General features: G+C 45.6%; 1 protein-coding gene across 1 annotated transcript in view; it reads right to left on the reverse strand.

Moving 5' to 3' along the window:
- Window positions 1-20,153, reverse strand: part of TEFM (transcription elongation factor, mitochondrial) — a 63,864-nt gene that overhangs the window by 17,873 nt on the left and 25,838 nt on the right. The window contains exons 2-3 of the mRNA XM_029600714.1: window positions 17,718-18,196; window positions 17,104-17,253 (exon numbers count right to left, since the gene is read on the reverse strand). Coding sequence (XP_029456574.1) covers window positions 17,104-17,253; window positions 17,718-18,196 — 629 coding nt within the window. The remainder of the gene's footprint in view (window positions 1-17,103; window positions 17,254-17,717; window positions 18,197-20,153) is intronic.

Consider the following 20,153-nt stretch of genomic DNA (forward strand, 5'->3'; position numbering starts at 1 on the left):
AGGGTGGTGGTAGCAGCCCTGTGTAGAGAAGGCATTTTGTTGCATTCGTGTCTAGATGATTGATTGATATGAGTGAAGTCAGCCCAAGAAAGAGAACCGGTGATGGCCAGAGAGATGCAGTTATTGAAGAACATGGGTTAGGTTTCTAATTTCTACAAAAGAAACGTATTATCCTCTCAATTACTGGAATACATGGGGTTCTGTTAGACATAGAAGACAGATTGTTGACAGATGTAAGGATCTGGAAGCTGCAGAAGTAGGTGCATGGCTTATTGAGGATTCAGAGATCCATGATGTGGATTTATCTTTAGTATTGGGTTCCATAGTGGTTGCCTTGGATTTAGTTCCTTGGAGAAGGTTGAACGTGAAATTCTTGCAGAGGGCCTTACTCTCAAAGTACACCTCCATGGTGTATTCCATGAGGCTCTGACAACATAAGTCAAGGAAAATTTTGCTTTGGTAGCTGGTACACAAGAATCTGGAAGTGGGATCTTGAATCTTCTGTTTGGATAAAGGTGTCCTCGTATACTAGTCTCTAGGTCTGGGGCATTCATTGTCAAAAGCTAGTGGCTCAAGGCACTTGGAATCTGAAAGAAACCAAATGGTCCATCAATCGGTTGGGAACCAGAGCGATAAGAAATGCACTCCTTCAGTTTGCTCCCATTCTTCAAAGTCACAAACTTGTCAGCCAATACTATGGCGGTTTCCCAAGAGAGGACCATGTGTTGGCATGTAGCAGAAGAGGTAGATCTGCAGTTAGACTGGGCAGAGAAACATGTAAAAGGGCTCTCTGCCGCTCAAACAGTGGAAGTACAGAATGTATAAGCAGACTTCCTCAATCACAGCAGACTAGACCTAAAAGAATAGAGTGTGCTCCAGGATGCATTCTTCCAGGTTGTATCCAAATGGGAAGAACCAGCATTGGACTTGATGGCAGTCAGCAACAACGCATAGGTGGCAAAGATTTTTCAGCAGAAGAAAGGTAAAAGGTTCAGGGTCTTCTTTTGGTGGTCCCTCCATGGCCTCTGGAGGGCAGTCTTGCAGAAGATTCCCAGGCATTGGAGGCTAATATTTCTTGTAGCTTCTGATTGGCCAAGGTGTCCCTGATATGCTGATCTGGTGAGAACTGCTATTGTTGTTGACTCACCCCAGGGGCCAATGGTTCACAAAGATCAGTCTCAGTTTTGTCTTTTGACTTTGCCCTTGAGAGGACACATCTGTCAGAAGGTTGCAAATACCTTTTTATGTTACAAGAAACTTTCCACAGTGTTGGCATATGTGAGAGTCTGGAAGTTGATTGAGGTTTGGTGCTCGGTTTCAAAGAACTCAGTGAGAGGTGCTTCGATGCTGGCTATCTTAAAATTTCTGCAGGGAGGTTGGATAAGGGTTGATCCTTCACTCCCTAAAGGTGCAAGTAGCGGTGAGAGAGTCAGTACCTGCCTGGAATCTGAATTTGCTGTTGGTCATCCATTTGAGCCTCTGAGAGAGGTGTTGCTTATGCTGCTTACTCTTAGGGTAGTGTTTTTTTGTAGCAATCTCTTCCCACCACACAAATTTCAGAGCTGCAGGCTCTATGGTGTAGGGAGCCCTATTTTGGGGGTTTTCAGATGAAGCAGCAAAGATTTGCATGGTTCCTTCATTCCTGCCTAAGGTGGTTTCGCCCTTTTTATTTTAGCCAGATAGTATGTCTCATTTCCTTTCAAAGGTACTTGGGTGGAGAAGAGTATACTGAACTTCATCGTTTAGATGTTAGGAGAGTTCTTTTGTGGTATTTACAGGTCACTAACAGTTTCAGAATCTCGAAGCATCACTTTGTTTTGTATGGTGGCTCTAAAAAAGGCAGAGTGACTTTGATAGAGTGATAGAGGAGGCTTACATATCCAAGGGATTACACTGCTTACCAAGAAATTGAGTGTGTACTATACCAGGGTGCAGGCAGAACTTAGCCTAGCGTCAACTTTTAGAGATTTGCAGAGTGATGATCTAGTCTTCCTTGCATACTTCTCTGAAGCAATATCATCTCAACCTCTGAGCCAGGAAAGGGGCTTCCTTTTGTTGAAAGTCTTGAGAGCAGAGTCGGCAGTTTCCCACCCAGTAGAAAGATAAGCTTGGGTACATCCCATACATCTGGACTGGTCTGGCTCGCTGAAAAGGAAGGAGAAATTCTTACCTGATAAAGCAAGTTTGGTTACCATAAAAGTTGTTTTCCATAGATAGGACAAATTAGCCATGATTTGGGTCTAATGTCATCTATCGGCACTGAACAGACTCATCTCTCCTAGCTAGAAGAGCTTTGAGCTCTACTAAGCATGTGCAGGAGTTCCCATGAGCGCTTCCTCAGTTTATATCATAGCTAAATATAGCCAGGAAGTCAACTCTCCAGGGAGGCAGGCAGGCATCTCATGACTAATTTATTTTGCTATCTATGAAAAACACTATTTACAGTAAGCGAATTTACTTTTTCCATCAGTAAGCAAACTGAATTAGCCATGATCTGTGGGGAGTCCCAAGCTGAGGACTGCAGCAGAGCATTTACTGAATAAGCAATTTTTTTTATTTATTTAGCATTTTTTTTTTATATACCGAGGTATAGCAGAGTTGCCTTCACTCCGGTTTACATTTATAACAACCTGTTACATTTAAAAAATTTAAAATTTAATTTTAACAATAAACTGAGAACTGGTATATAATAGTAGTATAAACAAAACAAGATATACAAAGGATAGGTACACTGAAATATCTGAGTTCAAATCATAAAAGGAGACATCTGTAGCTTGAAAGCAGGAGAGATTGTCAAAGGGGGGAGATTGAATGTTAGAAGGCTATGGGATTATATTTTAAGATCATTGTGTGTGCTGTCATTAAGAGTTTAGACTCCACTGTGAAAAGAAGACTACTGCGAGCATAGGTTATGCAAAACTGCTTATCAGAAGGTATTGTCAGTCCTTGAGAGGTTGTTCAGAGAGCAAAGGGATGTAAGGGATGTAAAGGTGTGAACTGATGACCAAATTTCAGTTTTGTAAAAGTAAGAGAGTACTAACCTAAGACGAGCAACAGGAAAAGGCAGCGCTCTGAGCTGATGAACTTCAACATAAGAACATGCCATACTGGGTCAGATCAAGGGTCCATCAAGCCCAGCATCCTGTTTCCAATCCAGACTGTGATCTGCAATCCTGGTAAGGTGTAGCAGTGCTGAATAGGGATGTGAATCGTTTTAGGACGATTAAAATTATCGTCCGATAATTTTAATATCGTCTTAAACCGTTATGGAACACAATACAATACAGATTCTAACGATTTATCGTTATAAATCGTTAGAATCGTGAGCCGGCACACTAAAACCCCCTAAAACCCACCCCCGACCCTTTAAATTAAATCCCCCACCCTCCCGAACCCCCCCCCCAATAACTTAAATAACCTGCGGGTCCAGCGGCGGTCCGGAACGGCAGCGGTCCGGAACGGCAGCGGTCCGGAACGGCAGCGGTCCGGAACGGGCTCCTGCTCCTGAATCTTGTCGTCTTCAGCCGGCGCCATTTTCCAAAATGGCGCCGAAAAATGGCGGCGGCCATAGACGAAAAAGATTGGACGGCAGGAGGTCCTTCCGGACCCCCGCTGGACTTTTGGCAAGTCTCGTGGGGGTCAGGAGGCCCCCCACAAGCTGGCCAAAAGTTCCTGGAGGTCCAGCGGGGGTCAGGGAGCGATTTCCCGCCGCGAATCGTTTTCGTACGGAAAATGGCGCCGGCAGGAGATCGACTGCAGGAGGTCGTTCAGCGAGGGTTCCGGCGCCTCGCTGAACGACCTCCTGCAGTCGATCTCCTGCCGGCGCCATTTTCCGTACGAAAACGATTCGCGGCGGGAAATCGCTCCCTGACCCCCGCTGGACCTCCAGGAACTTTTGGCCAGCTTGTGGGGGGCCTCCTGACCCCCACGAGACTTGCCAAAAGTCCAGCGGGGGTCCGGAAGGACCTCCTGCCGTCCAATCTTTTTCGTCTATGGCCGCCGCCATTTTTCGGCGCCATTTTGGAAAATGGCGCCGGCTGAAGACGACAAGATTCAGGAGCAGGAGCCCGTTCCGGACCGCTGCCGTTCCGGACCGCCGCTGGACCCGCAGGTTATTTAAGTTATTTGGGGGGGGGTTCGGGAGGGTGGGGGATTTAATTTAAAGGGTCGGGGGTGGGTTTTAGGGGGTTTTAATGTGCCGGTTTTTCGATTTTTAACGATTTTTCACGATATTTTACCCCCCCCAATGGCAACAATACGATTCCCTCCCCCTCCCAGCCGAAATCGATCGTTAAGACGATCGAGGACACGATTCACATCCCTAGTGCTGAACACACTCACTATCCAGGCAGACAATGTATGGTAGACAACTTTGACGCCAAGTCTATTAGTCGTATGCAACAAATAGATGTGAAGCCTGGTGATGCAGTTGAACTCTTTTCTTATACTAGATGATGACTCTTTTACAATATAAGGCATGAAGGGATTCTTTCTCCTTCATGGACACATGGTCTTGGAAATACAGTAGACAATACAATGGATTAATTGATATGGAAAACCAAGACAACCTTTGGTAGAAAATTCAGGTGAGTGGGAAGGACTACCCAATCATAGAAAAAATGCATGTATGACATATAGTGGACATGAGCTTGGAGTTTCTGACTTGAAGCTGAGGTAACTGCAGTGAGGAACGCTACTTTCTATGTCAAGAACTGAAGATAATCTCTGTAGTGGCTTGAAAGGCGGTCCAATGATTTGAAAACAGTCAACATTCAAGTTCAATGGAAGGGGAAGTTTTTGTACAAGGGGCTAAATGCAGCATAAGCCTTTTATAAAGCTAGATAACAGTGGATAAGTAAAGACGGGTTTAATGTGTACATGAACGTTGAGATGTATTTTCAAGGGTGATGAGGCATGGTCTGAGTCAAAATGGAGAAGTACGTTAGCAAGTGCTTGAGGTCACAATAAAATGGGTCCAAGATGTTATGTCCATACCATTTGGAATATCCAATCCATTTGAAGATATAGCACTCTTTGGTGGATGGCATACTAGCTGGAGCCAAAATGTTCTCGATAACTCTAGATAAAGAGATGTCCAAGCACGGAACATTCAACATTCAAACCACTGGATTAAGGTACAAAACACCTGGATGATAGACCATTCCTTCATTCTTAATTTATGATGTAGGATCTGTCCCCAGATATAATGGGGCACTGCTGGAAAGTTGTACAAGATATGCAGTGTGTCTGGGCGACACTGGACCTATAAGCAGCAAGTGAGCAGCTTTTACCCTGCCCTGGCAATTAGTAGTAGTGGTGGAAAAGCACCCATTAGGCTTGTCCCCTAATCAAGGAGGAAACCACCCTGATCACTGGGTAGACCTGAGTTAATATTGATCTAGTTTTCTGTTCTGTTGCAAACAGGTCAATCGACAGCCGACCCCCTAAAACAGTGGTTCTCAACCCTGTCCTGGGGACCCCCCCAGCCAGTCGGGTTTTCTGGATACCCACAATGAATATGCATGAGAAAATGTGCATGTTATGGAGGCAGTGTATGCAAATTTTCTCTCATGCATATTCATTGTGGGTATCCTGAAAACCCGACTGGCTGGGGGGGTCCCCAGGACAGGGTTGAGAACCACTGCCCTAAAAAGAATAGTGGGTCAGTTGTCACTTGTCGCAAAGACCACACGTGTGGATGTAATACTCTGCTGAGATGATCTGACAGCATATTGGAGGCTCCTGAAAGATGTGGCTTGTAGGACAGGCCAATCTCTGGTTGTGCACTCCCCATTCTTTAATGCTTCCTTGTAGAGGGGCCATGATTCTGCGTGCCTCTGACCAAAAAACTTCAAATTCTGTAGGAAATGGAACATTTTGTGTAGAGAAAGCAATGCTTATTCATGAGAGTTCATTGTGATTAGCCAATTGTCCAGGTATGGGAAAGAACATGAACCCCTGGAGATGGAGGCATTCAGCAACCACTGTAAAGCGTTAGGTAAAGACTCTCAGAGCTTTCAAAAAGGAAAATGTAAGTAGCTTGTAGTGGGAAGAATCCACCTTGATGCGAAGGTAGTGCCAGTGGGAAGGATGGATGGGTACATGAGCATAAGTATCCTTCACTCAAGAGCGCATATTCATTCCTATTTTTTGATGTAAGGGAGAAGCATACTGATGAAATTCAATCTGAATTCCTATCAAAGTATATATTTGTTCAAGGGCCCCAGATCCAGAATAGGCTTTAATCCTCCTAGATTCTTGGGGATTAGAACATATGGGGAGTAGAAACCCTGTTCAAGTTGGGACACAGAGATTGGATCTATCATTTGTTGGTGGAGAAGTGATTGCTCTTCTTGGTGAATTTGCATCAAGCTAGACAGATGTGGATAAAGATTCAAGCAATGTGGAGGAGATGGTAGCCAGGAGAACCACAATTTGGAAGACCTAGAAGTTCTGGTCATCTGGCACCACACTTCCAAGAAGATTTGGATCCTGTCTCCCTCCAGAACAGAGTCCAGAGGAATGAAAAACTGGGTCTGGGCATGTGCTGGGCCTGTTGTGTAGCTTTAAATTGATAGCATTCACACTGCTGGAGTGTGACCAGAGGTGACTGCTTATATTGGACCAGAAGAGGCTGAAGGTAGTACTGCTAAAAAAGGCTGAAATTGACTCTTATGTGTAGAAGGTGCTCGGAGACCCTCGATAGGATTGAACCATTACATTCCATTTCTTAATTTGTCACAGAGACCAGGTATATCCAGTGACCTCTTGTGGACATCATCTTGCATGCTACTCGCCCTAAACTAAATTATACGCTAAGCTCCAATCAAAGCTGATGCATGAAGGAGAGTTGAAAAATTCATAGACAGAACGAAGAAGGTGACAAATGCACCCATCTTCAAAAGTGGCTGTGGGCAATAAGACCCTCCTTCCGCAGGTTGTGGAGAAGCCTTCAGATTTTGAATACAGTCATGAGGATATTGCACCATATGTAATTGGTGCTTAGCGATATGGGCAGCAAGCATAGAGTTTTGAAAGACTTCCTTGCCAAAAATATCTAGCAGCCTTATTCAGGGTGGACTCAACAGTGACTGACTGATCCAGCAATTGGGCAATTCCAAACCCCAGAGATTCAGCTTTGTAGCTGTAGGAATGCCAGAGATAGATGCTTCCACATTCTCATCTACAAACAGTTTAGAATGTTGTAGACTGGGAGAGCCACTGAGGCATTCAATATCTGGAGAAACCCGAAGATTTCTAAGCAGGGGGTCTTTGATGCTAACAGGTGAACTTTCAAAGGAGTTACACATGTAAATGTAACATGCATTCATAGACATTTTCAAAAGCCATTCCCCACGTTAAGTGCATATCTTGTGGCAGTTCTTAAAAAGCAAAATGTATATGCAGTACTCAGTATACAGAACTCAGTACTAAGCATGTAAATGCTTTTGAAAATCAGGCTCTAAGCATTGTCCCCACCTGTTCCACATACTTTGAACATGACAGGTGCAATGTCAAGCATATCCAGAAATGGGTAAAGTGTATCTCCTGAAAGTGAGGATTAACGAACCCAGGTGAAGGCGAACCAGGAGGAATCCTCTGGTTGCCTCAGCTGAGAAAAACCCTGGTCAATCACTACTGAACAACTTTACTCTGCTGCCAATGAGTGAGAAGATCTGGAACTTCATATCGAGGATGCATTCACTTCGATGGTTGATATTGGGACTCTAGTCTGAGGGATTGCTGAAGCAATCCTAAAGAGGAGCAGCTGGATTATTCTGTCTCTTAAATGACAAGACAAAGAAAATTCTCACAAGACCTTCAGTCTGGTCGAACTGACACTCCTCTGCCCTGGCATAGATGGCGGTACATCTTCTCTGAGGACAAGGATAGGTTCCAGCACCTCATTAGGAGATTTTTCTCTTTTTTTTTTTTTTTTTTGAGGCAAGCAACAGATTGAAGCATACTGTAGGTGGAAACTCTAATCAAGAGCTCAAATGAGGACTGCAGTAATTAGTAAGTGTAGATAAGATAAGCCCTTCAGCAGCTGATCTAGAGTGGCCTGCATACAGCTGCTTCCAGTGCCTCATCTGATGATGAAAGCATCGGTGCGCTATGTGTCGAGTGTGTCCATTGATACACTGTATGTTGAGCGCATCAAGGCACCTTGCACTACAGCACCAATGCTGACTAACATTTCTTAGATGCAAGCTCCAACTCATTGCAGGGCATTTGTAACACTTTCATTTAGGCCCATGGGGGACTTTTTGAGGAGCTCCTGCTCAACTCATTTCCCAACAAAGCAGATGACACTGCACTGTGGGAGGAGGTTTTACTACCACTTCTGAGAGACTTATGCAGTTCCTCGATGTGTGGTGCCCTGGAGTGTTGAGAACATGGGATACTTGTCCACAGGCATATCCAGAGCGAAGCAGGATAACATTCCATGAGGGACTTCAGCTTAAAGCAGATGTGGTTCTTCGGCCATTATGAGGAGGCAAAAGTCTTTTCTTGTAATACTGAAAAGTGCTGTTGTGGGTGCTGCAGTGCAGCAAAGCAACAAAGTTAAAGAAAATAATGAAAAAAACAAAATTCTTTTCTTAAAAAAAATCTGGAGAGCTGAGTATATGTCCATGCTGTGCTCGGACAAAAAAAAAAAGACTGAGGAGGCTCTCAAGACAGCACCCATGCAGGAATTCCTGCACATGCTCAGTGGAGCTCAAAGCTCCACTAGCTAGGAAAGATGAGTTTGTACGGTGCTGCCAAATGACATCACCCACAGATCATGGTTAATTCAACCTGCTTATCGACGGAAAATTTCCTTTCCTTGATTCTAGTCAGATGAATCCAAGACCCTCCCTGTTCTGCCAAGTATATTATTCTCCTGATTCATTTTTAAAATAACTGCTTGTATGCGCTATTCAGCATAATGGGTATTAAGGTAATAAATTTAACAAGGAATGCAGGATATGTTTGTTCTGTTTCTTGTTTTCTGTTTGTTCTCCCTTATAAGCCCTCTGGTTTTTGCATAGGGGGGGTGAGGGAAAGGTTTAGTGTATTAAAAATGTTTATCTTAGCTTGTTACATAGAATACTGGCAGGCTGAGTTCAGCACAGGAGCCTATAATAGATGACGTCAGCAAGCCTGTAAGTCTCTGTTTCCATCTACTAGTTCAGAGGCATAAATCCATGCATCTGGACTGGGCTGGCTGGACTTGAGGAAATGAAATAATCAGGTAAGAATTAATTTCTCTTTAAGTAGTAGATGGAGAAATTTAGCAGCGTCTCCACTTTAACCACTACACTTCCAGCTCAAGCAGACATGATGCATTTTCCCTAGGCCAGCCTCTTCTCTCAGCTCTCCTGGACAGTACAGCAAAATTGTACTTGAACAAAACTCAGAAATCTAGTTTCATATATGAAAAAAAGTTATAAAATAAATATACGATTAGATTTTCATTTGCAATTCAGTAATACAAACTGTAGTTGCATAAATTCTAGTATAAAAATCAATTTTCCCCTTCCACTGAAAGAAATGCTAAACTTTAGCTGAATGACAGAGACAAATGACTGGCAAGTAAGACTTGACAGTCTAAATCTACTCCTCAACCTAAGTAATAATACAGATTTATGAGCATCAAAAGGAGGATCACAATACTATTCTTGGGAGGTGTAAAAGGAGTGTCTGTTAGACCCTCCTTAAAAGTTCAGCACCAGGCATTTACCCTGGTCCAGCTTAAGGCAGCCCACAAAGGAATCCTGGCTGCAAGGCGTTCCCCCTGGGAAGAGGGATAAGAAAGCAGGCCCCAGAGAGGATAGCGGGCCCCACACATGAGGAGAAGGAAGCAGAAACTTTCCTAAAGCTACTTATCTGAAGACTACTGCATTTTTGTTTCCAGCTTTGCTGAAGTAAGCAGGCTCTTGGTTAATTTGCCTGTAAATAATTAAAGCGTAAGGCAGTGCTTCTCAACCGGTGTGTCGCAACACACTAGTGTGTCGCCAAACACCTGCAGGTGTGTCGCGTTTCCCGGTGTCCCACTGCTCATTGCACTTCCCTTCTCCCTTTTTCCAGCCCCCTGCGGGCCAATTGGAAGCCTCCTTTCTTCCTACCCCCATTGCCCAATGCGAAGCCTCCTTCATTCTGCCTGCCCCAGCGCAGGCCAATCGGAAACCTCCTCCCTTCTAACTACCAGTGGGAGTAGGAAGAAGGGAGGAAGCCTTTGATTGGCCAGTGAGGCAGGCATCGCCTAGCCCAGGGGTGGGATGGGAGAAATAGCAGTTTCGAACTCTGACGAAGCAAGGCCGCCACAGCCTATGGCGGCAAAGAGGCATCCCGATCCCAACCAAGGCCACCACGGGAGCCCATTCCCGTGATGGCGCAAAAAGAAGGCCCGCCGGAGTAAAGCTGCGGCGGAACTGAAGCCCATCCCTGCAGTGAAGAAAGAATACGTTTTTTGTGAGAGTGGGTGTCTGTATGTGAATGAGTGCCTGGGTGAGAGCTGGTGTGTCTGTGTGTGAATGAGTGCCTGGGTGAGAACTGGTGTGTCTGTGTGTGAATGGATGAATGGGTGAGAGCTGGTGTGAATGGGTGCTTGGGTGAGAGCTGGTGTGTGTGGGTGCCTGGGTGAGAGCTTGTGTGTGTGTGAGTGTAAATGGGTGCTTGGGTGAGAACTTGTGTGTGTGTGGGTGTGAATGGGTGCCAGGGTGAGAGCTGGTATGAATCGGTGCTTGGGTGAGAGCTGGTGTGTTTGGGTGTGAATGGAAGCCTGCATAGGAGCTGGTGTGAATGGGTGCTTGGGTGAGAGCTTGTGTGTGGGTGTGAATGGATGCATGGCTGAGAGCTTGTGTCTGTGGGTGTGAATGGGTGCCAGGGTAAGAGCTGGTGTGAATGGGTGCTTGGGTGAGAGCTTGTGGCTGTGAATGGAAGCCTGGGTGAGAGCTTGTGTGTGTGGGTGTGAATAGAAGCCTGGGTGAGAGCTTGTGTCTGTGGGTGTGAATGGGTGCTTGGGTGAGAGCTTGTGTGTGGGGGTGTGAATGGAAGCCTGGGTGAGAGCTTGTGTGTGTGGGTGTGAATGGAAGCCTGGGTGAGAGCTTGTGTGTGTGGGTGTGAATGGAAGCCTGGGTGAGAGCTTGTGTCTGTGGGTGAGAGCTGGTGTGAATGGGTGCTTGGGTGAGAGCTTGTTGGTGTGAATGGAAGCCTGGGTGAGAGCTTGTGTGTGTGGGTGTGAATGGGTGCCAGGGTGAGAGCTTGTGTGTGTGGGTGTGAATGGAAGCCTGGGTGAGAGCTTGTGTGTGTGGGTGTGAATGGAAGCCTGGGTGAGAGCTTGTGTGTGTGGGTGTGAATGGAAGCCTGGGTGAGAGCTGCTGTGTGTGGGTGTGAATGGATGCCTGGGTGAGAGCTGCTGTGTGTGGGTGTGAATGGATGCCTGGGTGAGAGCTGCTGTGTGTGGGTGTGAATGGAAGCCTGGGTGAGAGCAGGTGTGTTTGGGTGTGAATGGAAACCTGGGTGAGAGCTGGTGTGTTTGGGTGTGAATGGAAGCCTGCGTAGGAGCTGGTGTGAATGGGTGCGAGCTTGTGTGTGTGGGTGTGAATGGATGCATGGCTGAGAGCTTGTGTCTGTGGGTGTGAATGGGTGCCAGGGTGAGAGCTGGTGTGAATGGGTGCTTGGGTGAGTTCTTATGTGTGTCAGTGTGAATGGAAGCCTGTGTGAGAGCTTGTGTCTGTGGGTGAGAGCTGGTGTAAATGGGAGCTTGGGTGAGAGCTTGTGTGTGTGGGTGTGAATGGGTGCCTGGGTGAGAGCTTGTGTGTGTGGGTGTGAATGGGTGCCTGGGTGAGAGCTTGTGTGTGTGGGTGTGAATGGGTGCCTGGGTGAGAGCTTGTGTGTGTGGGTGTGAATGGGTGCCTGGGTGAGAGCTTGTGTGTGTGGGTGTGAATGGGTGCCAGGGTGAGAGCAGGTGTGAATCGGTGCTTGGGTGAGAGCTGGTATGTTTGGGTGTGAATGGATGCATGGCTGAGAGCTTGTGTCTGTGGGTGTGAATGGGTGCTTGGGTGAGAGCTTGTGGGTGTGAATGGAAGCCTGGGTGAGAGCTTGTGTGTGTGGGTGTGAATGGAAGCCTGGGTGAGAGCTTGTGTGTGTGGGTGTGAATGGAAGCCTGGGTGAGAGCTTGTGTGTGTGGGTGTGAATGGAAGCCTGGGTGAGAGCTTGTGTCTGTGGGTGAGAGCTGGTGTGAATGGGTGCTTGGGTGAGAGCTTGTTGGTGTGAATGGAAGCCTGGGTGAGAGCTTGTGTGTGTGGGTGTGAATGGATGCTTGGGTGAGAGCTTGTGGGTGTGTGGGTGTGAATGGAAGCCTGGGTGAGAGCTTATGCCTGTGGGTGTGAATGGATGCTTGGGTGAGAGCTTGTGTGTGTGGGTATGAATGGGTGCCTGGGTGAGAGCTTGTGTCTGTGTGGGTGTGAATGGAAGCCTGGGTTAGAGCTTGTGTCTGTGTGGGTGTGAATGGAAGCCTGGGTTAGAGCTTGTGTGTGTGGGTGTAAATGGAAGCCTGGTTGAGAGCTTGTGTCTGTGGGTGAGAGCTTGTGGGTGTAAATGGAAGCCTGGGTGAGAGCTTATGTCTGTGGGTGTGAATGGATGCTTGGGTGAGAGCTTGTGTGTGTGGGTATGAATGGGTGCCTGGGTGAGAGCTTGTGGGTGTGTGGGTGTGAATGGAAGCCTGGGTTAGAGCTTGTGTGTGTGGGTGTGAATGGAAGCCTGGTTGAGAGCTTGTTTCTGTGGGTGAGAGCTGGTGGGTGTGAATGGAAGCCTGGGTGAGAGCTTGTGTCTGTGGGTGTGAATGGATGCCTGGGTGAGAGCTTGTGTGTGTGGGTGTGAATGGGTGCCTGGGTGAGAGCTGGTGTGTGTGGGTGCCTGGGTGAGAGCTTGTGAGGGTGGGTGTGAATGGGTGCCAGGGTGAGAGCTGGTGTGAATCGGTGCTTGGGTGAGAGCTTGTGTCTGTGGGTGAGAGCTGGTTTGAATGGAAGCCTTGTTGAGAGCTTGTGTGTGTGTGGGTGTGAATGGAAGCCTGGGTGAGAGCTAGTGTGAATGGGTGCTTGGGTGAGAGCTTGTGGGTGTGAATGGAAGCCTGGGTGAGAGCTTGTGTGTGTAGGTGTGAATGGAAGCCTGGGTGAGAGCTTGTGTGTGTAGGTGTGAATGGAAGCCTGGGTGAGAGCTTGTGTGTGTAGGTGTGAATGGAAGCCTGGGTGAGAGCTTGTGTGTGTGGGTGTGAATGGAAGCCTGGGTGAGAGCTTGTGTGTGTGGGTGTGAATGGAAGCCTGGGTGAGAGCTTGTGTGTGTGGGTGTGAATGGAAGCCTGGGTGAGAGCTTGTGTGGGTGTGAATGGAAGCCTGGGTGAGAGCTTGTGTGGGTGTGAATGGAAGCCTTGGTGAGAGCTTGTGTCTGTGGGTGTGAATGGGAGCCTTGGTGAGAGCTTGTGTCTGTGGGTGTGAATGGGTGCTTGGGTGAGAGCTTGTGGGTGTGAATGTTAGCCTGGGTGAGAGCTTGTGTGTGTGGGTGTGAATGGTAGCTTGGGTGAGAGCTTGTGTCTGTGGGTAAGAGCTGGTGTGAATGGGTGCTTGGGTGAGAGCTTGTGGATGTGAATGGAAGCCTGGGTGAGAGCTTGTGTGTGGGTGTGAATGGAAGCCTGGGTGAGAGTGGGTGTGAATGAATGCATGGGTGAGAGCTTGTGTGTGTGGGTGTGAATGAATGCATGGGTGAGAGCTTGTATCTGTGGGTGTTAATGGAAGCCTGGGTGAGAGCTTGTGTCTGTGGGTGTGAATGGGTGCTTGGGTGAGAGCTTGTGTCTGTGGGTGTGAATGGAAGCCTGGGTAAGAGCTGGTGTGAATGGGTGCGAGAGCATTTGTGTGGGATCGAGAGCTTGTATATAGGAGACCATGAATGTGATTGAGAGAGAGACTGGTCAGGAAGATGACTGCTGTGAGAGAGACCGAGACTGGTCGTGAGGTCTAATTGGAGGTGTGTGTGAGTGACTGGTTGTGGGTGCTAAGGAAGAAGACTGAGGACAGAGCTTCAGTAGCCCTTGCTGCTTCTGGTGAGTGTTATTGGCCTGGAAGGGAAAGGAGTAGGAGAGTTGCTGGAGAGGGTAAGTAAAGGTGGCTTTTTAAATTTATTTTTCTTGGTTGACTGCCATTTTAATTATTGGGTATTATGCGATGTCTGCTGTTTTGAAATATTTTATTGATATTTGGACATGTTTTAATAATTTTTATGAGTGTTTAATTGTTGGATATTATTCTGTTCAGCAGCTGTTTTGTAACATTTTTAGTATAGCTTTACAATTATTTCTGTGTGGGGCTCTATAGCAGCTTGGCTTATTCTGTTTTCCCAATAGGAAATGTATTAGTGTTTAGGGCCTGGTTTAATAGTTGTATTTCTTAGGGTTGATACTGTTTGAGTGTGTTCCATAATACAGGTGTAACTTTGTGCGGGTTAGTTTTTGTGCATTATTGCAAATCCTGAGAGTCTGTTAGGTGTTATATTTCTCTTTCCATTTCTCCAGGTTCGCACTGCTTGCAGAGTGGATTTTTTTGTTTTCCATTCCAGTTTCTGTCTCCATATTTATAATTTGTGGTTTTTCTGTACTAGGTGAAGGGTGTGTGACCAAGGTGAGGTATTTAACTAGCATGTAGGCATTTGTATCAATCTTATTTGTTGTGTTTTCTCAATAGGATATGCATTAGTGGTAAATTACTGTCTTTTCATAAGGAAGGCTATTTTGCCTGGTAGTAAAAGGAATTTGTTTTGCTTTTACTGGGATGTCATCAGAACCAGAATATTTTTTTTGTATGGTAAGCTGTACGGGTAATGCCCTAGATCTGCTCTGCACTCATTGCTGAGGGTTGAGGGGATTCCTGTGGATGCAGAGTGCATGTTTACATTTAGCCCCGTGATGGTCACATGTTCAGTGTGTCACGCATGTGAGAACCATCTGTCAGGTGTGTCCCGGCCAAAAAAAGGTTGGAACCACTGGTGTAAGGAATAGCCAGAGTCCAGTCTAATCTGTCCTCTAGCCAATCAAAGACTACTCTCGCTGTGTTACAGGGGATTTTTATACAAATACCATCATCAGATACAGAAGAAGAAACACATATCAATTAAAAAAGGAGGGATCAAGAAACAATTTAAAAAGAATAAAAGCCTACACTATTTACAGAGAGAACAAGAAACACAAAGCTGACCAAAAAGACGAATTTATGGCTGGGAGCCAGCCAAAAAGAAAGGATATCTTACAGTTATTCATACATAAACAAATCCTAAACAGGCATTTTCAAAGATGTAAACATTTAACTTTATATTCATCAACAAATTATTTTTTCATTAGATTTTGCCTTATCTCTAAGAAGAAATTACTCCAAAAGTTCTGAATATGCATTCTACAATACAATTAGAATACTTTAAAGTAACACATACAAAATGGCAAAATGCCAGCTGGGGGCAGGAACATCCAGCTCCCAATTCTGATACCTGATATATAAAAAGACAGGGGACTGTTGCGTCCATCGGTCTTCGACGGCTTCGCCCGGCCTACCTCTCTCTACTTTCGGCTCCTCCCGCTCACCTTGGATTGATGGCCGCCATGGCGTCTGCTTGCCGTTCTCGCCGGCGTCCCCGGAGCGGCTTGGTGCTGCCTCCCGCCATTCTCCTTCAAGATACCTCTAGGATGCACGCCGCCCTCATCTTTAACTCTACGTTGGCGCGAACCTCAGGGGCGTGCCCCTGTTCTGACGTCACGACTTCAGGGTATATCTGCCTACGGTATTTGCTAGCTAGTTGAATTAGCATCAGGAATCTTACGGATGGGATTCGCTCTCCGTTCCTAAGCTACTCTGCCACTCCAGCATTATCTGGAACTCTTACTACTCTTCGGGGTCTCTAATGGGGTACCTGCTCCTCGGGGGCCTCTTTGCTTCTTTCAGGTGCTATCAGGAAACCAATACTCACTCCTTGAGGGCCCATGTTCCCTGTGTCGCTGCCTGCATCCTCTACCCTTCTACTTGGAAGAACTACTTTACAGTTACCATCAGTGAGTACAGAAACCATCTCTTTCCATAGTACTGCTTCACTGGAACCAGGTACTCACTCCTCGAGGGCCTGCTCTCTGCTCCGGTGCCAGACCTCTCGTCTAGTGAAATCTCTGTTACTGCTAAGTGAGTACAATGCTACCGAGTCTCTCTGCTCTAAGGGATCAGGTACTCGCTCCTCGAGGGCCTGCTCTCCCTGTCTCGGAGCTTCTCCTATTTCTACATTGGGACTCTGAATGTTATTCTTATTGTGTGCTCATAACTCTCAGTCTCTTTCCACTACAGCGCTGCCTTGCAGAGGATCCGCTGTTCCAGCGTGCTGTGTGAGACGCGCCCAGCCGGGCTCTACAACCACTACTCACTACTGCCACCTCTGGTGGTCATTCAAACTGTTTAATAAAAGATTCAAATCTGTGTTTGTGCGTCCAGAGTTTAGCCTGACACTGTGGTCCCTCACAGGACTGCCCCCCGTGGGCGTGGTCAGCTGCCATAGTGTCCAAGGATCCACCCAAACACAATTAACCATAACAGGAACGAGGGGAAAACCTTGCCTAACTGCAGATAAATAACCAGACATATAAGTAATTTGGCTAAAGTCAGACAGCAGAGTTTGAACTTCCAAATCTCAGGTTCTTCCCTACTCATAGTTCATTATCATAATTATCGAGTAAACATACTGGGTCCTGACAAACTCAAAACTATTTGTGGGTTATAAGAAAGGACGTATGTGGCTTCACAAGCTCAGGTGTATCAACTTTGGATTACATTTATATTCATCCAATAAAGGATGCCAAAATCGATTAAGAATCCAGTTTATTCAAAGCACCCCTATATACACCTCCTTCAAGATCAATGGAAAACGATGGGGGGATTTGAAATTTATTTATTTATTTATTTATTGGTTTTTATATACCGCCGCTCATCAGAGATATCGCGTCGGTGTACAGAGAACAGAAACATATGCCGGAGCATTATACTTGGAACAAGAATAATAGTTGAAGTCTTATAATGATCCTGGACATCTACTTACATCTTCCAAATAGGTCGATGCTGCATAAGTTCCTTTCATGAACCTGTGGCATTCTTCTCTTTGCCAGTCAAGAACGGAGAGGTTTCGACTGACGTGAGCCCAGGCAATTTTCTGAGTTCCAAAAACAATGGAAACAATGGTCTCTGCAGCCTAGGAAAAATATAAAGCTAATTATATTCATCCTTCAAAAAAAAAAAAAAAGACAAAAGAATCTTACAAATGCAAATTCCTAGAGACTCTAAATAGGCTCACAGAGGACCTTCAAGAGCAATGAAGCAGTATTATTAATTAGTATTCTTAGTAAACAGGAAAGCTTTGATGTAGGAAAAAACAAAACCAGAATTACAGATTTCTATCAGACATTATGGCAATTTCCTCCTGGTATCTGAGGAAGGAAAGAAAATCCTTTGCTTGGGCAGCTATAAGGTAATTTGCATTCTCTTCTATTCCAAGACCAGATCTAAATGTGTCTTTTGAATTCCTAAGATTGAATAATACCTGTATTCTTTCATGGAAATATCTTCCTCTTAATTAGCAGAGGTTAACAGTTTGAGGATTTTTTCCCCAGATTAAAAATCATACTTTTTCAAACAATCATAATGAAAAAAAAATACCTGTAGCTTCTCTCTCTCTATCTCAGGTCTGATAAACTTCACTGTTGCTCTCTTTTCATGTATTTTTCTCTCTCCTCTTTCATTTTCAGGCGGACTGAGAATAAAGTCACACACTTGCACTGTGGATTTATACTTGAATTGTGGCACATTCAGCAGACTTTGCAAATCATGGAAAGGTCCGTGCTTTGTCCTGTATTCGACGATATTGGCTGACTTTTTGCCTCGCATTAGTTTAATCGTGCCAAGTTCCTTCTCCGAGGCAGTATTCAGCACTCGAAGGATGGTGGACCGCTCTTCAGTTGTGTAGTGGTCATCTATTTGTCGTTCAAGCTCTTTGGATCTTTGATCTGATGATGCTAGGGAGTTTAGAAACCCCTCTTCTGCTGGAGCTATTAACTTGCTCCGGCAGTAAGAACAATACAAAGTCCTGTACTTTAAAGAGTAATACAGATCTTGAGGGCACTGCAATAAGATCTGCCCTAAAAAAAAGCAAAACAAAACATAAGCTCTTTCATGCAATCTACTTACCACTTTCCATCTAAAGTTCTGTCAGTTTTATACTATTGTTTTTAAGTAATTGATGTTCAAGTGGAAGATAAAATGACAGCACTGCAAGGTCTCAAATCAATGTAACCCCTCATTTTATACAATTCTGTATTCCAAATCCAAGATGAATTCCTTACAGAAAGTAAAACCAAGAATGAAACATAGAACGGGAACTGGTACATTGTAACCAAGCATCCTAACCCTCAGCAACAGAAATGCAGGTACCTAAATATTAATCCTTTTATTTCCCTGATCTGTTATTCCTATACTCAAGGCTTCAGTTATCAGTATGTGAAAAACTCAAAATCTGCACAAAATGGCTAGAGGTGATCAGATGTCCACATTTTCCTACACGCACACATCTAGCAAATGGAATGCCTGTGACGACTCACACTGCTTCTGAAAATCTTTGCACTGAACCTAATTAAATTACACATTCTGTCCTTGGTCTCCTCCATCACTTACAGTCCAGAAAACAAAACTGCACCACTCATTTGAACAAAGATTATCATATGTCCCTGTAACTTCTCTCTGCTTTACACACATACAGTACATACAAGCATCCAACAAATGTCATTTCTCCAATAGTTACGGCTTGGTATTTTACCCAACATAACTATTCTCAGTCAGAAGGATCTGAAGGTCCCAAAATTTGTACTGACTTCCAAAATTACTCCTGTGCTTCAAAAGTTGGGAAGCTCATACAGCAAATATTTTATAAATACTTTGGTGATAAAGCAGAGTTCTTACAGGTGTTCTCCTAGGACAGCAGGATGTTAGTTCTCACAGATGGGTGACATGATCGGATGGAGCCTGGAACGGAAAACTTTTGTCAAAGTTTCTAGAACTTTGACTGGCACACTGAGCATGCCACTAACTGCGCGTCCACATGGGGTCCCTCTTCAGTCTTGTAACATAGAATTCACAAGCGAAAAAATAAAATAAAACGCAAGAGAACCCAACTCCGCGGGGTGGTGGGTGGGTTTCCTGAGGACTAACATCCTGCTGTCCTAGGAGAACACCTGTTACAGGTAAGCAACTTTGCTTTTTCCTAGGACAAGCAGGATGGTAGTCCTTACAGATGGGAAAACACCAAGCTACAGGCTGCTCCTGGCAACAACCATGTCCAACAGGCACAGAACTGGGTGCCAACGGGCACAAAAATAACTGCGGTGCTGTTGATAACATAGGGAGCAGCCTGACCCCGAACAATGGGCCCTAGGTAGGGAGAGTTTGGTTTAAGCCTGGAAGAGGTTGCGAAGGACAGACTGGACGAAGCTACTGTCATGTCGACCATCCTTGTCCAAGCAGTAGTGGGCAGCGAGCTCCACGTTGTGGCCTTGCAGATTTTGGCAATGGGAATGGCTCACAAGTGGGCAACTGATGCCACCATGACTCTCACAAGAGTGAGCTTTTACACGGCCTCCAAGCTGAAGGCTCACCTGCGCATAGCAGAAGAAGATACAATCCACCAGCCAGCTGGACATAGTTTGCTTGCCCACTGCAATGCCCAGCCTGTACCTGTCAAAGGATATAAAGAGCTGCGAGAACTGCCTATGGCCTGCGGTGCGTTCAAGATAGAAAGCTAAAGCCTGAGGAGGAAGGGACGTCATCAGGGCTGATGGAAGCCTGAAAAGGTGCTCCTCCCAATATCAGATGAACATCCCACACCATCACTCTGCCCTGCTTTGTTTCTAGCACGGAAATCGAAAAGGCTTTCAGAAGAAAGCACGCTGATGACGACCAAGCGAAAATCAGTCGATTTTAAACAATACTCATACCAAAAATTGGAGGCAACTCACAAGGCCCAACAGAACAAAATGGCGGATACCGCCGAAGAAGACAACACTGGTCTCAAGACTGATTTAGACAGAGACACTTCAATGAAAG

Source organism: Rhinatrema bivittatum, chromosome 4, assembly GCF_901001135.1.
Source record: "Rhinatrema bivittatum chromosome 4, aRhiBiv1.1, whole genome shotgun sequence".
NCBI lineage: Eukaryota > Metazoa > Chordata > Amphibia > Gymnophiona > Rhinatrematidae > Rhinatrema > Rhinatrema bivittatum.